This window comes from Zonotrichia albicollis, chromosome 9 (genome assembly GCF_047830755.1).
Source record: "Zonotrichia albicollis isolate bZonAlb1 chromosome 9, bZonAlb1.hap1, whole genome shotgun sequence".
In the NCBI taxonomy this organism is placed as follows: Eukaryota; Metazoa; Chordata; class Aves; order Passeriformes; family Passerellidae; genus Zonotrichia; species Zonotrichia albicollis.
In genome coordinates this window covers 30,617,963-30,640,744 of record NC_133827.1, presented here as the reverse complement: position 1 = coordinate 30,640,744, position 22,782 = coordinate 30,617,963, and the positions used below count along the sequence as shown (strand labels likewise).

Here is a 22,782-nt window from a genome sequence, read left to right as displayed (position 1 = left end):
TGAACAGCTCCATTTTGTCTTATGAGGCTGATTTTAGCCAGTAACTGCCATTGCTTAGATATCATAAATTCTTCACATAATTGCAAGAAATACAGAGAAATAAACTTCTTCAAAATTCATGCCATTATTGTTTTCTGGCAGAGAACAGCGAATAGTTTTGTTCATTTTCTCAAGAATCTTTGGTAAACCCCTTGCAATATGCCCCTTTTAATGTAATCTCTGAGTTTTAGATGATTTTTTGCCTTTTATATTCTTATTACATATTATGGTTTTAGCAGTTCTCGTACTTGTGGAAATGTATCCCCTCTCTTCAAGATCTAGTGTAGAAAGGCATTGTTTTCCTTTATTTAGAGATACTTTATAGCCAGGATACCGAGTTAAACATACTTTTCTCATGTTGTCTATTTTCTTTTCTTCTTTCTGATAGTAAAATAGGAATGGAATTTCAGGCTTCAAAACACCCCCACAACTGCCACTAGCTCAAAACAATAATGTTACTGAATAGCAGTTTCATGTGGGTTTAGTGGTTTCATGCCGGTTGTGCTTGTTAATGCAGTGCTTTTTGTTGTTTCTCAGCTGTTGCATGCCCTCCCAATAGTCATTACAATCCATGCACCAGTGCTTGTCCTGCAACCTGCACTGACCCTCTTGCATCACACAACTGCAGCATACCTTGTGTAGAAGGATGTGAATGCAACAGTGGCTTTGTCCTCAGCGGAGGACATTGTGTGTCCATGAGCAACTGTGGCTGCCTTCAGAATGGCAAATATTATGAGGTTTGTTCCGGAAAATCATTCTTACGCGGGGCTTATTTCAAAACTCAGCACTACCTTTAATTATTTTAATTTATTTTTATTTTCTTGTCTCTAATAGAAAGGAGAATCTTTTTGGCAACCAGAATGTGTAGGCCAATGTGTATGTACTGGAAATGGAACTGTAGTTTGCAGTTCAGACACATGTGAAGCGAGTGAAGTTTGCAAGGTGCAGAATGGACTCCTGGGATGTTATCCTTTGAATCCCAGCACTTGCCACATTTTTGGGGATCCACATTATATAACCTTTGACGGGAGACTGTACCATTTCCAAGGAGACTGCAATTATACTGCTGTTGAGAGATGCACAAATTCTTCTGAAAAGTTCTCTGTGACAACCAAAAATGAACATAGAGGAAATCCAAATTGGACAGCCTTGGACTCAGTTGCTGTCACGCTGAAAAATCTGCACATTGTTTTGAAGAAAAACAAAGAGACCTATGTAAGTGTTCTACTTTAGGCACAACAATCCATCACATCTATGCACTTTACATTTCTGCCCAAAAGAACTGAATCAGGCTTCTCTGAATTCTTCAAGTCGAAAACAGCACATGCAAGAAGTCACAGAAGTTATTTCTTTTCCTAAGAAAGGCATAAATCAGCATAACTTCTTTTTGTCCAGTTGTATGTTTTCTCAATGCAGTTGTAGGATAAAACAGCTTAATCTCTGTCTTCATCTATAACAGAAAGGTTTTACTAACTTTAAACTAATTATTCCACAATTGCTTTGTGGGCAGTTAAGACAGCAGAAAGATAAAATTGTGCCACAAAGCACTATTCAAGGTCTGAAATAAGTGTACACCTTTAGTCTCTGCATAATCCCAGTCTGCTGTTATCTGTACTGTTCATTAGAGTAAAACTGACTCTTGCTTCTCTGGGATTTCTTTTAGGTGAATGGAGATCAGGTTCATCTTCCTGTGGATTTGAACCATGAAGCCAGAATATCCATACAAAGGCACTACATAGTCATTGATACCTCTCTAGGGATCCAGGTTAAGTTTGATGGTGACCAGGAGCTTTTCATTCTGGTTGATGAAAGCCTCAAAGGACAGCTGTGTGGTCTCTGTGGGACATTCAATGACAACCAACAGGATGACTTTTTAAACCCAGATAAAATCCTAGAACAGGATCCAAATAAGTTTGGTGACAGCTGGATAGTGAAGGATGACAGCAGGACGTAAGTATCAATAATACTTTTAGAAACAGCAAAATGCCTGAAGCATAGATCATCTAGTTATAGGTCAAGCATGCATTATTTACATTCCATAGTTGCCTTCTTTTGATACTACTTGTTTCCTCGTGTGTTCACCTTTGGGTAACTTCAGTTTTCAATAGAAAGCACTGAAATTTCAAAATTTCAGACAACCTTTAGAGCTTTTCCACAAGAGCTTTGTAGATTTCACTTGTGATTGGCATTCTTTTTATGGATATAACTTGAATTTTTCCTTACTTCCCTATTCTAAAATATTGCTAAAATATCACCCTAAAATATTCCTTCCTCCTTCCTTCTACTGAAAGTCTAAATCTATCTCTCAGATTCAGCTCCTGAGATAACTTCATGTAGATTAACATAGGTATGAGGCACTTATCTATCTATTAATGCTTTTACATACAAATTACTACTCTTACTACATCCAATAATGAATTGAAATTATCTTTCTTGTGTTGGATAGCTGGGGTTTTTTTGTTTCTTCTGGACTTTGTACTGTGGATAGACAGTCACAATTTGCAGCTATATTCTTAATGGGGATTTATAAGTTAAATTGCAATATTTCTCACTTTTGAGTTTGACACACTAACCATGTCTATACATAACAAGTCTACAGAATTTGGCATAACATTCTATTGTAGCTGGGATGTGCCTTGCAGGATAGAACAAAACACAAAGGTTATATAACCACACCGCTCTTTTTCTTCATACAGGTGTAATCAAGTTTCAGTTGTACCACCTGCTTGTGACACAGAAAAAGAGAAAGAATATGAAGAACTCTGCAAAATTATTTTGAAAACTGGTGGACCTTTCCAGCTTTGCCATTCACACATTCCCCCACAACTGTATTTTGAGAGCTGTGTCTATGATCTTTGTGCCACAGAGGGGGATTCTGATCAGTACTGCAAGATTTTAGAGGCATACGCTGCTGCCTGTGAAGAAGAAGGTGTAAATCTGGGTGAATGGAGGGAGGATACCATCTGTGGTAAGTCATTAGGACATTTAGCAAATCACCATCTAATTAAATCCTCATGCTACAAAAATAAATTCAAATAACTAAGGAATAGAGCAGAATTTCAAAGATGGGCACTCAACAAAACACAGGAGGCTTTCAAGTGCTTAGCATCTCTGTAAATTTGGCTTCTAATTAAGCTTTTAATGGGCTGTATTCACTTTAGAATGTGATAACACATTTGATCCAAGAGTATTGTTCAGAATGGGGTTGAGAGAGACAGCATGCATTGTCAGCTAAGGGCTCAGCAAGGGACAATTGAGCACTTGTCTAATAAATCACCATTTTGGTTTTAAGAAAATATTTTCTCTTTTTGAGAAGTGTTAACATATCACTTAACCAACCTGTCTACAGCTCCACATTTTCTGCAAACATGCAAAATAAATTCCAAGTACATAAACCAGAGCTTTAAAATCAGTAAAGAATCCTGCAGCTTGAGGTCCATTCAGCCTTGGGCTGATTTTACCTGGGTAGACTGGTTAACACAGGGGTAAGGTGGGAGGCATGACATTCATAGAATCATAGAATAGTTTGGATTAGAAGGGACTTTAAAAAGGTCATCTAGTCCAATTCCCCTGCAGCAAGCAGAGACATCTATAACTAGATCAAGTTATTCACCATCTAAGCTCACCCCAAATGTTTCCCAGATTTCACCATGCTCATGGTAAAAAAATTCTTCCTTGTATCCCTAAATTGCTTTTTCTGGAGCTACCAGAGGTAATTACCAAAGCCAGCAAAAAACAGCAGCCTAAGAATGAGGCTATTACATGAAAAGGCATTCTGTAACTGCTTTCCAATTCCAAGACAATACTTCTTATCCCAGTTTATGAGCAGCAAAAAGCAATGTCAGACCATTTTTATTATGAAGTCTACATTTCCACTTAAAAAGCACTTTGAGAGCCAGCAGAGTACTACTTTGTCAAATAGCACAGCTTTGAGCAATTTGCAATGGCAAAGGATTATGACTGTTGCATAGTGTAAAAATACAGGATCGTAGTGCATTATGATGACACATGAGGAAGGGAGCTGTAAAATAACTCACATTCTCACTTCCAATTTCATATTTTATAGTCAATTTTTCAGTACTGGTCAATTCTACTCATTCCATTGTAGCATCTTCAAATTTTTCATGAACATGGGTTTATTAGACTTAGAAGGGCATTTCCAAACAGAGACAAGATTCCAAACCTTATTGTGGAAATTCTGTTTTTCTTTCTGCACCATATACAGCTGCACCACCAGCCTGCAATATGTGGTGTACATTTGAGGCTGACTTCTGTGAGTGGAAACAAGAAACTACTGATGACTTTGACTGGATAAGGCACAAGGGACCGACACCCACACCCAATACTGGCCCTTCTCATGACCACACAACTGGAGGTGAGAACAGTGAACAGCACTGGGCTGTGCTTCTCTTGGAAGAATGCAAGGAGCTTCTTATAACAGCAAATCCAGGCCATGTGTTTCTAGGCTTAATCCAGGGTCTTCTGCATTAGTCAGCAATCTGTTATGGGGGGATGAGCAAAACAGAACATTGATGAGCATGTGACTTCTTAGCATAAGATCCTGTAAGGAGGCTTCTGCAAAGGTAGATTCATGCTGACACTGGATCACTGAGTCAGCCAACCTTTCCTTTAGAAGGTGCTCCTTTCCTTAAGTACAAAACAGGTATAATCTCCTGGTAGTCCAATTGAGAATTGAATATTGGGAAGAATTATACAGGTGCTGGGTAAAGTAATGCTCTACTGTACACACTCTGTAAATGAACTGACTTTGTCTTATTCTGGCCCATTAATGTGAAAACCTGACATTCTGCTGTTTCCAGAGGGCTATTATATCTACCTGCAAGGAAGCAAGCAAACGCCAGCTGATATAGCCCGCTTGGTCAGTCCAGTGTGCAGTTCAGAAGGACTTCACTGCTTCCGCTTCTGGTACCACATGTATGGAGCAGCTGAAACTATGGCTCTGCGTGTGTATGTAGTTCACAATGAGACATCAACACTGGAATGGAAAGATGCTGGAAACAAAGAGGACAGATGGAACTTGGGAGAAGTCACGGTACACAGCAGAGGCAATATGCAGGTAAGGACACAGACTCTCCCTGACTCTCACTGAGATAAACCATGCTTTTGAATGGCAATTCGTTCATGTGGCTGGAGCTAATGACAGGATCTATCCCTTCCCTTAGATTGTCCTGGAGGGCATGATCGGTGAAGATGTCCGGAGTGATGTAGCTTTGGATGATCTGTCCATTGTAAAGGGGCAATGCACAGGTACAAACCATGGCTAGGGAGAGGATACCTTGAAAAAGGTTATGCTTCTACTACCATTCAGTTGAAGTGCTGTCCTCAACCATACATGCTGTCTTCAACCAGACTTCATCAAGGAGAATTCATCTCATTTCTACTGTTGTTTCTTTCATAGATGTTACTCCAACAACACCAGGACCCACAATCACAACACCATCAGAAGAGACGCCCACATCAACACCCATGCCAGATTCAGGTAAATAGAATAGACCTGCCATAGAACTACAGGCCTCTGTGAAGGGCAAGCTGGGGAGAAGAGGCAGTAGGAGGTGCTCAGCTGAAAGTTTCCTCTGGTCTTTCCACTGTCAGGCACCTGTGTGGTGGAAGGAGACCCTCACTACCACACATTTGACAAGCAGTTACACAATTTCATGGGCACCTGCACCTACACCCTCTCCAAGCTGTGTGACAGCAACAGCTCCCTGCCCTACTTCAACGTGGAAGCGGCCAACGAGCACAGGGGAGGCAACACCCGTGTGTCCTATGTCCGATACGTGGATGTCGATGTGGCTGACCTGCGGATAAGGCTGGGACAGGGCGGAGTGGTGACGGTGAGCCTGAGGGGAAGATGCTGTGGGGCTGTGGTGAGCAGAGAGAACTGTGCCAGATGGGCTGCTCCAATCCTGTCTGGCTTCCTGTCCTTCCAGGTCAATGGAGTGGAAGAGATCCTGCCTTGCAGCCCATCCGAGGGTGTGCAGGTCTTGTCCAGCGGGCTCTACACCATGGTCATGACTGACTTTGGCTTGAGAGTTAAGTTTGATGGGAACCATCGTGTGGAGGTGACGCTTCCAAGCTCCTTTGGGCAGAAGGTTTGTGGCATGTGTGGCAACTACAATGGGATAGCAGCAGATGACTTCCAGAACCCAGAAGGGACAATGGAGCCAGATTCCACCAGCCTGGGCAACAGCTGGGAAGTGTCCAACAACAGCAGGTGGGTATGGCTCCCAGTAGCCCTGGGGACACACTGGACAAGGGCAGGAGGAGGAGACACCAGGAGAAGTGCACAAATGACCCAGGAGCCCTACTGCCTGTCTTTCCACAGCTGCTCAGCAGGACCTCTGCCCACCCCAGCCTGCAATGAGACCGACAAGCAACTGATCAGCAGCAGCCATTTCTGTGGGCTCCTCAATGACACCAGTGGCCCGTTTCAGGTGTGCCACGCTGTGCTGAGCCCCAGCAGCTACTTTGACACCTGCAGCTATGACCTGTGTGAGCTGGGGCTGGACCGCGAGACCCTGTGCAAGAGCCTGCAATCCTATGCAGATGCCTGCCAGTCCCTCGGTGTGCAGATACCTGCGTGGAGGAACGCAACCTTCTGCCGTAAGTCCAGACATGGTACCTGGGGCTGCTACTCTAGGGAAAAAACAGGACAGGATTGGAAGAGTGAGCTGGCGAGCAAGAACTATTCTCCCTATGGGCTGTAGGGATATACAGCCCAGGGAGATATCAGTATTGGAGGCACCACCTGTGTTGTCTGTGTTTCATTTTGATTGGATAGGGCTGAGAATACATGTAGAGACAAAAACACCATTGAGACAATAGAGATAGAGCTACTTTTTCAAAGGGGGATTTTCAGCAGAAATGTGTATTCTGTTCCCCAAGTAATTTGTTGGATCATCTGTCTCTGCAGCGATTGCTTGTCCAGCCAACAGTCACTACGAGCCCTGTGCTGCAGCCTGCCCTGCCACCTGTGTTGACCCGATGGCTCCTGTTACCTGCAGCCTGCCGTGCGTGGAGGGCTGTGTGTGCGACAGCGGGTACCTGCTCTACAACGACCGCTGCGTGCCCAGCCAGCAGTGTGGGTGCTGGCACAATGGGCAGCACTACCCCGTGGGCTCTGAGTTCTGGACGGACAACACCTGCTCCTCCAAGTGCACCTGTCCCTCTCGGGGAAGCAAAGTGCAGTGCTTCAATGCCTCCTGCCCTGCGGGCCAGTACTGCGGGGTGCAGAACGGCAAACCCGTGTGCCTTGAACACTCCTACGGCATCTGCCACGTCCACGGGGACCCCCACTACCAAACCTTTGACAAGGTGACGCACAACTTCATGGGCAACTGCACCTACACCCTGGCCAAAGTGTGTTCCAACACCACCTCCCTGCCCTACTTCAACGTGGAGGCCAAGAATGAGCACCGTGGCAGCACCTGGGTGTCGTACGTGCGCGAAGTCGTGGTTGAGGTGTATGGACAGCGCATCGTCATTGTCAAGCAGCAGATGAGCCACGTGCTGGTACGCAGTGGGGCTGGAATGAGCATGGGGCAGCTGCAAGGCAGGTCTGGCTGCTGTTGTCAGGTTCTGGCACGCACCAGAAGTCCCAGGAATGGGTGGGTTTCCCTGAAGGCACCGGCTGACTTTTTTTTCGCTTTTGGGAGGGGCTGGAGGAGGAGGAGTCAAATGGGGAACATGGGCCATGTTGAGCACAATGCAGAACCCATGACACAGCTCTGTGAGCCCCAGGGCTGTTGGGGTGTGGGCACATCCCAGACAGCTGTTTGCCATGCCTGGCCTGGCTGCTGCTGTCCCAGGGCAGGCGCAGCCCGGCAGGCCGGGAATAGGCCCGGGGCCCACTGTGGTGTGTGTGCCGTAGGTGAACAACGTGCGCCAGACGTTGCCGGTGAGCGCAGCAGGAGGGGCCATCACGGTGAGCAGGAGCGGTCGCTACATCGTCCTGGAGACAGACTTCAGCCTCAGAGTGTCCTACGACGCTGACCACTCGGTGGAGGTGAAGGTGCCCACCACCTACTTCAACCTGACCTGTGGCATGTGTGGCAACTTCAACAACCGCAGAGACGATGAATACATGATGCCCAATGGGCAGCAAGCTGCAGACTCCAATGCTCTGGGGGAGAGCTGGCAGGTGCCAGACAGTGACCCCTCCTGCGGTGTCCCTGTGCCCTCCCCACCCTGCAGTGATGAAGACGAGAAGCTCTACGGGTCCGACCAGTTCTGTGGCATCCTGACCAGCAGGCCTAGCCCTTTTGAGAGCTGCCATGGCGTCATCAACCCCCAGGACTACTTTGACACCTGCTTGTATGACCTGTGTGCCCTGAACGGTGGCCAGGAGTTCCTGTGTGCTGCTCTGGAGGCCTATGCTGACGCGTGCCAGGCAGCTGGTGTGACTCTTCTTCCCTGGAGGAATGCTACCTTCTGCCGTGAGTACCTGCCTTGCCATTGCCAGAAAGGAAAACTGGCCACAGACTCTGCTCTGAACCTCGGACCAATGTGTCTCTTAGATCTTTCCCTTCCCTCAAGGCTGTCTGTGGTTGAAGTTTTCTGGTGCTAATTTTCCCCTTGCCATTGCAGCCCTGCAGTGTCCTCCTAACAGCTACTATGACTCCTGCATGACTGGCTGTCCTGCCACCTGTGTTGACCAACACGCCCCACAGAACTGCTCCAAGCCTTGTGTGGAGGGCTGTGCATGTAGCTCTGGCTTCCTGCTGAGCGGAGACACCTGTGTGCCCGAGGCCAACTGCGGCTGCCACTTTGAGGGCAACTACTATACTGTGAGTGAAAACCCTGCCCTGCTTTGCAGACCCCTGCCACCCCACGCCTCTGCCTGTACTTTTCTTCCTCACACACTGAGGTTTGGTGTTTCCCTGCCTGCAGCAAGGGGAATCCTTCGTGAATGAGAACTGCACTCGCCAGTGCCGGTGTGAAGCCAAAGGCCAGATGGTTTGCTCTGCCCTGTCCTGTGGCGAGGACGAGGTCTGCAAGATCCAGGATGGCCAGAGGGGCTGTTACCCAGCCAGCACTGCCGTCTGCCACATCTACGGTGACCCACATTACAGCACCTTTGATGGGAAGCTCCACCACTTCCAGGGCTCCTGCAACTACACAGTGGTGACAGGCTGTGACAACTCCTCCGTTGGCTTCAGCATCACCACCCGCAATGAACACCGCGGCAGCCAGAGCTGGACAGCTCTGAACTCTGTGGCACTGTCCCTTGAAGGCCTCCACATTGCACTGCGCCAGCACAAGGCAGTCTATGTAAGTCTCTCACTTTGTACCTGGGAACAACAGACACACTGGACACTCTTAAAATGCCCCACTGTCCTCAGGGAGAGCTTGCTGTTCCATGAGCCTGCTGCGTGCTCTCAGAACAGCATGGGAGAGCTCTGAGCGGGGCCACATATGGCTGCCCATGCAGATACAGATCCTTGGTTGCTTTCCTGAGCTTTCAGAGTGCCATTGGTCCAGTTGCTGCTGTCCTCGTAGGCCTGGACAGGGTTTCTCATGCCAGCAGAGCTTCTGGCTCACTGGCACTGGCACTACCCCATTGAGGAACAGTGACCTCTCACTGGAGGGCACCTCTTCATGCTTCTGTCTCCCTGTTCCCCTTCTCCAGATCAACGGTGCCCTGGTCTCCCTGCCTGCTTCTCCTGCCCCCGGCGTGACCATTTCCCTGAGCGGCTCCTACGTGCGGGTTTCCACCAAGCTGGGCCTGCAGCTGCAGTTCAATGGGGACCATGAGCTCCTAGTGAAGGTGTCTGAGAAGTACAAGGACAAACTCTGTGGGCTGTGTGGGACGTACACTGGGAGCCAGCAGGATGACTTCATGCGACCCGATGGGGTGGTTGTACCTGACTTCAACGACTTTGGAACCAGCTGGAGGGTGCCAGATGATGAGTGGCCGTGAGTCCTTGTTCCATCATGCAGATGAAGGACAGGAGGGAGTGTGGGAGAGGAGAGCAATGAGGGACATCAGGAGGGAGGGCTGGTGATGGCAAGTGTGGGGCAAGGGAGAAGAGGCAGCTTCCTGAGCCCTGGGAGAATGGGCTGAGCTTGGGCAGGATGCTTCTCCTAAGCTGCTTGGATCGCAACTGCCTCAGTGGGTTGTTTCTGTCCTCCAGAAACCAGGGAGGGCAATGGTGCCTGTGGGGCATGTATGTTCCACGCTGTCAAGTGACAGCCTTGGGTGCCTTTCTTAGTGAGGGATCTGGACTGCAGAAGCTGAGGTTCTGGCTGGGGAGTAGGTCAGGAAATGCAGTGGCTGCTGTCAGCAGGCTGCAGGGAACTCAGGGCTGTTTGTCTGCTTTGTAGGTGTGACCCAGCCATCAGCCCACCTGCATCCTGCTCCCCTGCTGAAGAGGAGGCAGCTAAGCAGCAGTGTTCACTCCTCACACAACTCGGTGGCCCATTCCAGCCATGCCATGCAGTTCTGCCACCCAAGACATACTTTGAGAGCTGTGTCTATGACCAGTGTGCCACGGGTGGCAGCACGGAGCAGCTCTGCAATGACCTGGGGGCCTATGCTGCAGCCTGTGCTGAGGCGGGCGTTGCTCTGGGAGACTGGAGTGCTGGCACTGTCTGTGGTAAGCCTTCTGTTGACCACCTCTGATTTCCTTGAATCTCAGGGACAAGGAAGGGAGCAGTTCTGGGGGCAGTTCATGGGGCAGAGATTTCCCCGTGTATCACATAACTAACCACTCTGGTGAGCCAGCCCTTGCATGAGGAGACTCTTCCAGACAGGTGGAAACCCTGTCCTGCGCTTTGTTTGCAATGGAGTGGGGTGTCTTATGGGAATTGTGCAACATCCCCATTTGGGGCCAAATCTCCATTATCAAACATACCTCCTCCACGTGTGTTTCACTCTCTTTCGTTCACCTGCTCCTACAACCTTGCCTCCCTTTCAGGCACTACAACGCCACCTCCACATATAACAACGCCACCATCGCCTGGAACGAGCACAGGTACTGCTGTCTCCCATCTGAGCTTTTTAGTGGCTATGACAAGCTCTTCCCCCTTGGCTGGCCACTCTTGCCTCTCCATGGGCATGCCATAGATATGCATGGATGTACCTGAGCCCTGCTGTTCTTGGGGAAAAGGTGGCCTCACCCTCACTCTAAAACGTCTGCTTTTCTTTCTGCCCCATGTTCAGCTCCACCAACAGACTGCAATTTTGCCTGCACATTTGAAGAGGACTTCTGTGGGTGGGTCCAGGCAGATTACAGCAGCATTGACTGGATAAGGAACAAAGGCCCAACACCCACGCCAAATACTGGCCCATCCTCTGACCACACAACAGGAGGTAGGAACAGCAATCAGGACACAGGCTGAGGGGTGTCCCCTCAAAGATGGCCACAAACTTCTAACAGCAAACACAGACCACGTCTTTGCTGCCCTTCCTCCAGAGCAATTTGTCTGGAGTCCCTGAGGGCCAGATGATTCCTCTGGGAGGATTTCCAGCCCTGGCAATCAATTTGTGCTGCCCCCAGAGCAGGCGAGGACCTGCCATGCAGGGGAGAATGCAAAGCACAGCTTGATGACCTGTCAGTCTCTTGGGAAGACAAATGAGTCTGTGACTCTGTTATGAGATCCTGGCTTTTCCAGAAGGCAAAGAGGAGGGTTCTCTAACTCTGCAGAGCCATGTGAGGACTGTGACAATACTATGAAGGTGTTGCCATGTCCCAGTCCAAAGCATCCATCTCCCATGGCCCTGAGAGCACATTCATAGAGGCACTTGGTTCTGGGGAGGGTTGTAGCTTGTGAAGGAACTGTGTTTGCTCTCCCCTCCTTTGGCCTGCCTGAAACTGCAGTTGGGGTGCTCCCAGGACTGTGCTTGGGTTGTCCCTGGCTGCTTTGGGTAGCTCTGATGCATCTATGACAATGTGGCTCGTGCTTTGTTTCAGATGGCTACTACATCTTCCTGCAAGGCAGTGCTGATACTCTCCCCGGTTTTGTGGCTCGCCTGGTCAGTCCGGAGTGCAGCTGGGAAGGAACACTCTGCTTCCGCTTCTGGTACCACATGTACGGAACTGCTCAAACCATGGCCCTGCGGGTGTACCTGCAGAAGGGTGAGGAGCTGGTGGAGATCTGGCAAGAAACTGGGAACCATGGAGACAGGTGGTACTTGGGAGAGGTCACAGTGAACACCACAGGAAACTTCCAGGTAAGGCCACAGGCTCTCAGTGTCACCTCAGAGGAGCTGTGCTTTCTAATGGCTCTTCACACAAGCAGCTGGAGCTAATGCTGGGAACCATTCCTTCGTTTAGATCCTGCTGGACGGAGAATGGGGTGAAGATGTGAGGAGCAACATAGCATTGGATGATCTCTCCATTGTACACGGAGCCTGTGCAGGTACAAGGCTTGGCTTTGGGAATGGCAGCTTGAGGCATGTCACTGACCGAGGCGGCAGGCTGTGCTGGAGGCACAGCTGGGCTAGAGGCAGGAGCACAGGTTGTCTTTGGGCACTGATGCACCTTGTGCCCAAGTCTACTCTCCTCTGGGAGGTTGGGGCACTGGCAATGCATGCAGTCAGTCTTTTGGTTCACATGTTATAAGGCCCAAGGACAAGACATTGGCCACAGGTACAGAAGTGCCTTATCTGCTGCTGTGACCCAGCTAAGCTGGTGGCAGAGCCATGGAGTGGGACAGCTCTGCCTGAGATGACACTCTTCAATCCCTGTCCTGGCTATGCCTGGTCATGGTGTTGGGTCCTTCAGAAGGGTGAGGGAGCCAGCTGTCTGCAACAAACCTCCCTTGTTGGTACACATCTCTCTAACTCTCTCTTCTGCTAGGTACATCGACACCAACACCCACGGTCCCCTTGCCAGGTAACACAACACAGCCTGTAGTCACCACCTCACCAACCAGACCCACACCCAGCTCAGGTACTGCCATGTTTCATCCCTGTCTCCTACTGCTCCTTAAAAGTGTTCATTTTGTGTTCTCCATTTCCATCACCATGGGGCATGTCTGTCTCTTCCTTTGCTCTATCTAGGCTGTTGGAATTGTTTTTGATGTGGAGTCACTGTTCTGTGTCTGTCCTGGGCATCCTGAGCCTTTCTGGTTGTGGTCTTTTGGCTGTTTGTGATGACTGGTCAAGGTGCCTCGCAACAAAACTCCCCTGCTGGTGCCCATCTCTTCTAACTCTCCCTCGTGCTATGTCCTTTGACACCAACACCCATGAGAGCTGTGCCAGGCACCACAATGCAGCCAGTACTCACCACCTCACCAACCAGACCCACACCCTCCTCAAGCGCTGCCACCTCCCATCCCATTCTGATTCTGCTTGTTGAAACTTTTCATTTTGCTTCCTCTAAGGCCCATGATGCAGGGTGGTGGGTCTGTACCAAAGAAGGGTGTGCCTCCTCCTATCTCCCAGTTGTGCTGCTGGTGGTAGCACTTTTACAGAGATATAACAGGGCCATCCCTGCCTTTGGTCTCTCGGGCCAGTGTGTCTGCTTTTAGAGGAAGGCTGGATCAGCTACTTACAACAGAGGCCCGTGTTGACACTTGCCACTTCTTCCTCTGTCTCTCCATAGGTCCACTTCCTACTACACCCCCTACTCTGCTGCCTAACATTACAACACCATCAACACCAAGACCAACAACACCACCAGGAATGACCTCAGGTACTGCTATTATTCCTAGAGTTTTGAGTCCTCTCCAAAATCTATACTTGGAACATGGTGCATTTCCTTTAAAGTGCTGTTATTTGATTTATTTCACTCTCTCTCAATAATTAGACATGCATTGAATGCTCTTCCCTTTCTAAGGGTATGTGTGGGACAGCTGTACTTCCAGCAATAGGATGTTTCAGTAGCTTTGAACAGTATGTCTGTAAAAATTAATAATATCATGATACAGATCTAGAATGCCTCTGCTTGTCCATAAAGGCAATAGACCAGTCATGCACTAGATACTGTTTGAGCAAAGTGAGCTGGGGAGAAGAGGCAGTAGGAGGTGCTCAGCTGAAAGTTTCCTCTGGTCTTTCCACTGTCAGGCACCTGTGTGGTGGAAGGAGACCCTCACTACCACACATTTGACAAGCAGTTACACAATTTCATGGGCACCTGCACCTACACCCTCTCCAAGCTGTGTGACAGCAACAGCTCCCTGCCCTACTTCAACGTGGAAGCGGCCAACGAGCACAGGGGAGGCAACACCCGTGTGTCCTATGTCCGATACGTGGATGTCGATGTGGCTGACCTGCGGATAAGGCTGGGACAGGGCGGAGTGGTGACGGTGAGCCTGAGGGGAAGATGCTGTGGGGCTGTGGTGAGCAGAGAGAACTGTGCCAGATGGGCTGCTCCAATCCTGTCTGGCTTCCTGTCCTTCCAGGTCAATGGAGTGGAAGAGATCCTGCCTTGCAGCCCATCCGAGGGTGTGCAGGTCTTGTCCAGCGGGCTCTACACCATGGTCATGACTGACTTTGGCTTGAGAGTTAAGTTTGATGGGAACCATCGTGTGGAGGTGACGCTTCCAAGCTCCTTTGGGCAGAAGGTTTGTGGCATGTGTGGCAACTACAATGGGATAGCAGCAGATGACTTCCAGAACCCAGAAGGGACAATGGAGCCAGATTCCACCAGCCTGGGCAACAGCTGGGAAGTGTCCAACAACAGCAGGTGGGTATGGTTCCCAGTAGCCCTGGGGACACACTGGACAAGGGCAGGAGGAGGAGACACCAGGAGAAGTGCACAAATGACCCAGGAGCCCTACTGCCTGTCTTTCCACAGCTGCTCAGCAGGACCTCTGCCCACCCCAGCCTGCAATGAGACCGACAAGCAACTGATCAGCAGCAGCCATTTCTGTGGGCTCCTCAATGACACCAGTGGCCCGTTTCAGGTGTGCCACGCTGTGCTGAGCCCCAGCAGCTACTTTGACACCTGCAGCTATGACCTGTGTGAGCTGGGGCTGGACCGCGAGACCCTGTGCAAGAGCCTGCAATCCTATGCAGATGCCTGCCAGTCCCTCGGTGTGCAGATACCTGCGTGGAGGAACGCAACCTTCTGCCGTAAGTCCAGACATGGTACCTGGGGCTGCTACTCTAGGGAAAACACAGGACAGGATTGGAAGAGTAGGCTGGTGAGTAAGATCTATTCTCCCTATTGGCTGTAGGGATATACAGGGAGATATCAGTATTGGAGGCACCGCCTGTGTTGTCTGTGTTTCATTTTGATTGGATAGGGCTGAGAATACATGTAGGGCCAAAAACACCATAAAGAAAATAGAGATAGAGCTACTTTTTCAAAGGGGGATTTTCAGCAGAAATGTGTATTCTGTTCCCCAAGTAATTGTTGGGTCATCTGTCTCTGCAGCGATTGCTTGTCCAGCCAACAGTCACTACGAGCCCTGTGCTGCAGCCTGCCCTGCCACCTGTGTTGACCCAACAGCTCCCTACAACTGCAGCCTGCCGTGCGTGGAGGGCTGTGTGTGCGACAGCGGGTACCTGCTCTACAACGACCGCTGCGTGCCCAGCCAGCAGTGTGGGTGCTGGCACAATGGGCAGCACTACCCCGTGGGCTCTGAGTTCTGGATGGACAACACCTGCTCCTCCAAGTGCACCTGTCCCTCTCGGGGAAGCAAAGTGCAGTGCTTCAATGCCTCCTGCCCTGCAGGCCAGTACTGCGGGGTGCAGAACGGCAAACCCGTGTGCCTTGAACACTCCTACGGCATCTGCCACGTCCACGGGGACCCCCACTACCAAACCTTTGACAAGGTGACACACAACTTCATGGGCAACTGCACCTACACCCTGGCAAAAGTGTGCTCTAACACCACCTCCCTGCCCTACTTCAACGTGGAGGCCAAGAATGAGCACCGTGGCAGCCCCCAGGTGTCGTACGTGCGCGAAGTCGTGGTTGAGGTGTATGGACAGCGCATCGTCATTGTCAAGCAGCAGATGAGCCACGTGCTGGTACGCAGTGGGGCTGGAATGAGCATGGGGCAGCTGCAAGGCAGGTCTGGCTGCTGTTGTCAGGTTCTGGCACGCACCAGAAGTCCCAGGAATGGGTGGGTTTCCCTGAAGGCACCGGCTGACTTTTTTTTCGCTTTTGGGAGGGGCTGGAGGAGGAGGAGTCAAATGGGGAACATGGGCCATGTTGAGCACAATGCAGAACCCATGACACAGCTCTGTGAGCCCCAGGGCTGTTGGGGTGTGGGCACATCCCAGACAGCTGTTTGCCATGCCTGGCCTGGCTGCTGCTGTCCCAGGGCAGGCGCAGCCCGGCAGGCCGGGAATAGGCCCGGGGCCCACTGTGGTGTGTGTGCCGTAGGTGAACAACGTGCGCCAGACGTTGCCGGTGAGCGCAGCAGGAGGGGCCATCACGGTGAGCAGGAGCGGTCGCTACATCGTCCTGGAGACAGACTTCAGCCTCAGAGTGTCCTACGACGCTGACCACTCGGTGGAGGTGAAGGTGCCCACCACCTACTTCAACCTGACCTGTGGCATGTGTGGCAACTTCAACAACCGCAGAGACGATGAATACATGATGCCCAATGGGCAGCAAGCTGCAGACTCCAATGCTCTGGGGGAGAGCTGGCAGGTGCCAGACAGTGACCCCTCCTGCGGTGTCCCTGTGCCCTCCCCACCCTGCAGTGATGAAGACGAGAAGCTCTACGGGTCCGACCAGTTCTGTGGCATCCTGACCAGCAGGCCTAGCCCTTTTGAGAGCTGCCATGGCGTCATCAACCCCCAGGACTACTTTGACACCTGCTTGTATGACCTGTGTGCCCTGAACGGTGGCCAGGAGTTCCTGTGTGCTGCTCTGGAGGCCTATGCTGACGCGTGCCAGGCAGCTGGTGTGACTCTTCTTCCCTGGAGGAATGCTACCTTCTGCCGTGAGTACCTGCCTTGCCATTGCCAGAAAGGAAAACTGGCCACAGACTCTGCTCTGAACCTCGGACCAATGTGTCTCTTAGATCTTTCCCTTCCCTCAAGGCTGTCTGTGGTTGAAGTTTTCTGGTGCTAATTTTCCCCTTGCCATTGCAGCCCTGCAGTGTCCTCCTAACAGCTACTATGACTCCTGCATGACTGGCTGTCCTGCCACCTGTGTTGACCAACACGCCCCACAGAACTGCTCCAAGCCTTGTGTGGAGGGCTGTGCATGTAGCTCTGGCTTCCTGCTGAGCGGAGACACCTGTGTGCCCGAGGCCAACTGCGGCTGCCACTTTGAGGGCAACTACTATACTGTGAGTGAAAACCCTGCCCTGCTTTGCAGACCCCTGCCACCCCACGCCTCTGCCTGTACTTTTCTTCCTCACACACTGAGGTTTGGTGTTTCCCTGCCTGCAGCAAGGGGAATCCTTCGTGAATGAGAACTGCACTCGCCAGTGCCGGTGTGAAGCCAAAGGCCAGATGGTTTGCTCTGCCCTGTCCTGTGGCGAGGACGAGGTCTGCAAGATCCAGGATGGCCAGAGGGGCTGTTACCCAGCCAGCACTGCCGTCTGCCACATCTACGGTGACCCACATTACAGCACCTTTGATGGGAAGCTCCACCACTTCCAGGGCTCCTGCAACTACACAGTGGTGACAGGCTGTGACAACTCCTCCGTTGGCTTCAGCATCACCACCCGCAATGAACACCGCGGCAGCCAGAGCTGGACAGCTCTGAACTCTGTGGCACTGTCCCTTGAAGGCCTCCACATTGCACTGCGCCAGCACAAGGCAGTCTATGTAAGTCTCTCACTTTGTGCCTGGGAACAACAGACACACTGGACACTCTTAAAATGCCCCACTGTCCTCAGGGAGAGCTTGCTGTTCCATGAGCCTGCTGCGTGCTCTCAGAACAGCATGGGAGAGCTCTGAGCGGGGCCACATATGGCTGCCCATGCAGATACAGATCCTTGGTTGCTTTCCTGAGCTTTCAGAGTGCCATTGGTCCAGTTGCTGCTGTCCTCGTAGGCCTGGACAGGGTTTCTCATGCCAGCAGAGCTTCTGGCTCACTGGCACTGGCACTACCCCATTGAGGAACAGTGACCTCTCACTGGAGGGCACCTCTTCATGCTTCTGTCTCCCTGTTCCCCTTCTCCAGATCAACGGTGCCCTGGTCTCCCTGCCTGCTTCTCCTGCCCCCGGCGTGACCATTTCCCTGAGCGGCTCCTACGTGCGGGTTTCCACCAAGCTGGGCCTGCAGCTGCAGTTCAATGGGGACCATGAGCTCCTAGTGAAGGTGTCTGAGAAGTACAAGGACAAACTCTGTGGGCTGTGTGGGACGTACACTGGGAGCCAGCAGGATGACTTCATGCGACCCGATGGGGTGGTTGTACCTGACTTCAACGACTTTGGAACCAGCTGGAGGGTGCCAGATGATGAGTGGCCGTGAGTCCTTGTTCCATCATGCAGATGAAGGACAGGAGGGAGTGTGGGAGAGGAGAGCAATGAGGGACATCAGGAGGGAGGGCTGGTGATGGCAAGTGTGGGGCAAGGGAGAAGAGGCAGCTTCCTGAGCCCTGGGAGAATGGGCTGAGCTTGGGCAGGATGCTTCTCCTAAGCTGCTTGGATCGCAACTGCCTCAGTGGGTTGTTTCTGTCCTCCAGAAACCAGGGAGGGCAATGGTGCCTGTGGGGCATGTATGTTCCACGCTGTCAAGTGACAGCCTTGGGTGCCTTTCTTAGTGAGGGATCTGGACTGCAGAAGCTGAGGTTCTGGCTGGGGAGTAGGTCAGGAAATGCAGTGGCTGCTGTCAGCAGGCTGCAGGGAACTCAGGGCTGTTTGTCTGCTTTGTAGGTGTGACCCAGCCATCAGCCCACCTGCATCCTGCTCCCCTGCTGAAGAGGAGGCAGCTAAGCAGCAGTGTTCACTCCTCACACAACTCGGTGGCCCATTCCAGCCATGCCATGCAGTTCTGCCACCCAAGACATACTTTGAGAGCTGTGTCTATGACCAGTGTGCCACGGGTGGCAGCACGGAGCAGCTCTGCAATGACCTGGGGGCCTATGCTGCAGCCTGTGCTGAGGCGGGCGTTGCTCTGGGAGACTGGAGTGCTGGCACTGTCTGTGGTAAGCCTTCTGTTGACCACCTCTGATTTCCTTGAATCTCAGGGACAAGGAAGGGAGCAGTTCTGGGGGCAGTTCATGGGGCAGAGATTTCCCCGTGTATCACATAACTAACCACTCTGGTGAGCCAGCCCTTGCATGAGGAGACTCTTCCAGACAGGTGGAAACCCTGTCCTGCGCTTTGTTTGCAATGGAGTGGGGTGTCTTATGGGAATTGTGCAACATCCCCATTTGGGGCCAAATCTCCATTATCAAACATACCTCCTCCACGTGTGTTTCACTCTCTTTCGTTCACCTGCTCCTACAACCTTGCCTCCCTTTCAGGCACTACAACGCCACCTCCACATATAACAACGCCACCATCGCCTGGAACGAGCACAGGTACTGCTGTCTCCCATCTGAGCTTTTTAGTGGCTATGACAAGCTCTTCCCCCTTGGCTGGCCACTCTTGCCTCTCCATGGGCATGCCATAGATATGCATGGATGTACCTGAGCCCTGCTGTTCTTGGGGAAAAGGTGGCCTCACCCTCACTCTAAAACGTCTGCTTTTCTTTCTGCCCCATGTTCAGCTCCACCAACAGACTGCAATTTTGCCTGCACATTTGAAGAGGACTTCTGTGGGTGGGTCCAGGCAGATTACAGCAGCATTGACTGGATAAGGAACAAAGGCCCAACACCCACGCCAAATACTGGCCCATCCTCTGACCACACAACAGGAGGTAGGAACAGCAATCAGGACACAGGCTGAGGGGTGTCCCCTCAAAGATGGCCACAAACTTCTAACAGCAAACACAGACCACGTCTTTGCTGCCCTTCCTCCAGAGCAATTTGTCTGGAGTCCCTGAGGGCCAGATGATTCCTCTGGGAGGATTTCCAGCCCTGGCAATCAATTTGTGCTGCCCCCAGAGCAGGCGAGGACCTGCCATGCAGGGGAGAATGCAAAGCACAGCTTGATGACCTGTCAGTCTCTTGGGAAGACAAATGAGTCTGTGACTCTGTTATGAGATCCTGGCTTTTCCAGAAGGCAAAGAGGAGGGTTCTCTAACTCTGCAGAGCCATGTGAGGACTGTGACAATACTATGAAGGTGTTGCCATGTCCCAGTCCAAAGCATCCATCTCCCATGGCCCTGAGAGCACATTCATAGAGGCACTTGGTTCTGGGGAGGGTTGTAGCTTGTGAAGGAACTGTGTTTGCTCTCCCCTCCTTTGGCCTGCCTGAAACTGCAGTTGGGGTGCTCCCAGGACTGTGCTTGGGTTGTCCCTGGCTGCTTTGGGTAGCTCTGATGCATCTATGACAATGTGGCTCGTGCTTTGTTTCAGATGGCTACTACATCTTCCTGCAAGGCAGTGCTGATACTCTCCCCGGTTTTGTGGCTCGCCTGGTCAGTCCGGAGTGCAGCTGGGAAGGAACACTCTGCTTCCGCTTCTGGTACCACATGTACGGAACTGCTCAAACCATGGCCCTGCGGGTGTACCTGCAGAAGGGTGAGGAGCTGGTGGAGATCTGGCAAGAAACTGGGAACCATGGAGACAGGTGGTACTTGGGAGAGGTCACAGTGAACACCACAGGAAACTTCCAGGTAAGGCCACAGGCTCTCAGTGTCACCTCAGAGGAGCTGTGCTTTCTAATGGCTCTTCACACAAGCAGCTGGAGCTAATGCTGGGAACCATTCCTTCGTTTAGATCCTGCTGGACGGAGAATGGGGTGAAGATGTGAGGAGCAACATAGCATTGGATGATCTCTCCATTGTACACGGAGCCTGTGCAGGTACAAGGCTTGGCTTTGGGAATGGCAGCTTGAGGCATGTCACTGACCGAGGCGGCAGGCTGTGCTGGAGGCACAGCTGGGCTAGAGGCAGGAGCACAGGTTGTCTTTGGGCACTGATGCACCTTGTGCCCAAGTCTACTCTCCTCTGGGAGGTTGGGGCACTGGCAATGCATGCAGTCAGTCTTTTGGTTCACATGTTATAAGGCCCAAGGACAAGACATTGGCCACAGGTACAGAAGTGCCTTATCTGCTGCTGTGACCCAGCTAAGCTGGTGGCAGAGCCATGGAGTGGGACAGCTCTGCCTGAGATGACACTCTTCAATCCCTGTCCTGGCTATGCCTGGTCATGGTGTTGGGTCCTTCAGAAGGGTGAGGGAGCCAGCTGTCTGCAACAAACCTCCCTTGTTGGTACACATCTCTCTAACTCTCTCTTCTGCTAGGTACATCGACACCAACACCCACGGTCCCCTTGCCAGGTAACACAACACAGCCTGTAGTCACCACCTCACCAACCAGACCCACACCCAGCTCAGGTACTGCCATGTTTCATCCCTGTCTCCTACTGCTCCTTAAAAGTGTTCATTTTGTGTTCTCCATTTCCATCACCATGGGGCATGTCTGTCTCTTCCTTTGCTCTATCTAGGCTGTTGGAATTGTTTTTGATGTGGAGTCACTGTTCTGTGTCTGTCCTGGGCATCCTGAGCCTTTCTGGTTGTGGTCTTTTGGCTGTTTGTGATGACTGGTCAAGGTGCCTCGCAACAAAACTCCCCTGCTGGTGCCCATCTCTTCTAACTCTCCCTCGTGCTATGTCCTTTGACACCAACACCCATGAGAGCTGTGCCAGGCACCACAATGCAGCCAGTACTCACCACCTCACCAACCAGACCCACACCCTCCTCAAGCGCTGCCACCTCCCATCCCATTCTGATTCTGCTTGTTGAAACTTTTCATTTTGCTTCCTCTAAGGCCCATGATGCAGGGTGGTGGGTCTGTACCAAAGAAGGGTGTGCCTCCTCCTATCTCCCAGTTGTGCTGCTGGTGGTAGCACTTTTACAGAGATATAACAGGGCCATCCCTGCCTTTGGTCTCTCGGGCCAGTGTGTCTGCTTTTAGAGGAAGGCTGGATCAGCTACTTACAACAGAGGCCCGTGTTGACACTTGCCACTTCTTCCTCTGTCTCTCCATAGGTCCACTTCCTACTACACCCCCTACTCTGCTGCCTAACATTACAACACCATCAACACCAAGACCAACAACACCACCAGGAATGACCTCAGGTACTGCTATTATTCCTAGAGTTTTGAGTCCTCTCCAAAATCTATACTTGGAACATGGTGCATTTCCTTTAAAGTGCTGTTATTTGATTTATTTCACTCTCTCTCAATAATTAGACATGCATTGAATGCTCTTCCCTTTCTAAGGGTATGTGTGGGACAGCTGTACTTCCAGCAATAGGATGTTTCAGTAGCTTTGAACAGTATGTCTGTAAAAATTAATAATATCATGATACAGATCTAGAATGCCTCTGCTTGTCCATAAAGGCAATAGACCAGTCATGCACTAGATACTGTTTGAGCAAAGTGAGCTGGGGAGAAGAGGCAGTAGGAGGTGCTCAGCTGAAAGTTTCCTCTGGTCTTTCCACTGTCAGGCACCTGTGTGGTGGAAGGAGACCCTCACTACCACACATTTGACAAGCAGTTACACAATTTCATGGGCACCTGCACCTACACCCTCTCCAAGCTGTGTGACAGCAACAGCTCCCTGCCCTACTTCAACGTGGAAGCGGCCAACGAGCACAGGGGAGGCAACACCCGTGTGTCCTATGTCCGATACGTGGATGTCGATGTGGCTGACCTGCGGATAAGGCTGGGACAGGGCGGAGTGGTGACGGTGAGCCTGAGGGGAAGATGCTGTGGGGCTGTGGTGAGCAGAGAGAACTGTGCCAGATGGGC

General features: G+C 51.2%; 1 protein-coding gene across 1 annotated transcript in view; it reads left to right on the top strand.

The window, feature by feature from the left end:
* The window catches only part of LOC113459577 (IgGFc-binding protein), a 116,509-nt gene that overhangs the window by 56,562 nt on the left and 37,165 nt on the right, over positions 1–22,782 (top strand). Inside the window, exons 8-34 of the mRNA XM_074546689.1 lie at positions 682–762; positions 941–1,075; positions 5,707–5,894; positions 5,991–6,274; positions 6,386–6,663; positions 6,974–7,572; positions 7,931–8,495; positions 8,647–8,846; positions 8,950–9,330; positions 9,689–9,975; positions 10,977–11,033; positions 11,674–11,711; positions 11,973–12,232; positions 12,336–12,420; positions 14,069–14,310; positions 14,407–14,690; positions 14,802–15,079; positions 15,384–15,982; positions 16,341–16,905; positions 17,057–17,256; positions 17,360–17,740; positions 18,099–18,385; positions 19,387–19,443; positions 20,084–20,121; positions 20,383–20,642; positions 20,746–20,830; positions 22,479–22,720. Coding sequence (XP_074402790.1) covers positions 682–762; positions 941–1,075; positions 5,707–5,894; positions 5,991–6,274; positions 6,386–6,663; positions 6,974–7,572; positions 7,931–8,495; positions 8,647–8,846; positions 8,950–9,330; positions 9,689–9,975; positions 10,977–11,033; positions 11,674–11,711; positions 11,973–12,232; positions 12,336–12,420; positions 14,069–14,310; positions 14,407–14,690; positions 14,802–15,079; positions 15,384–15,982; positions 16,341–16,905; positions 17,057–17,256; positions 17,360–17,740; positions 18,099–18,385; positions 19,387–19,443; positions 20,084–20,121; positions 20,383–20,642; positions 20,746–20,830; positions 22,479–22,720 — 6,956 coding nt within the window. The remainder of the gene's footprint in view (positions 1–681; positions 763–940; positions 1,076–5,706; positions 5,895–5,990; positions 6,275–6,385; positions 6,664–6,973; positions 7,573–7,930; positions 8,496–8,646; positions 8,847–8,949; positions 9,331–9,688; positions 9,976–10,976; positions 11,034–11,673; positions 11,712–11,972; positions 12,233–12,335; positions 12,421–14,068; positions 14,311–14,406; positions 14,691–14,801; positions 15,080–15,383; positions 15,983–16,340; positions 16,906–17,056; positions 17,257–17,359; positions 17,741–18,098; positions 18,386–19,386; positions 19,444–20,083; positions 20,122–20,382; positions 20,643–20,745; positions 20,831–22,478; positions 22,721–22,782) is intronic.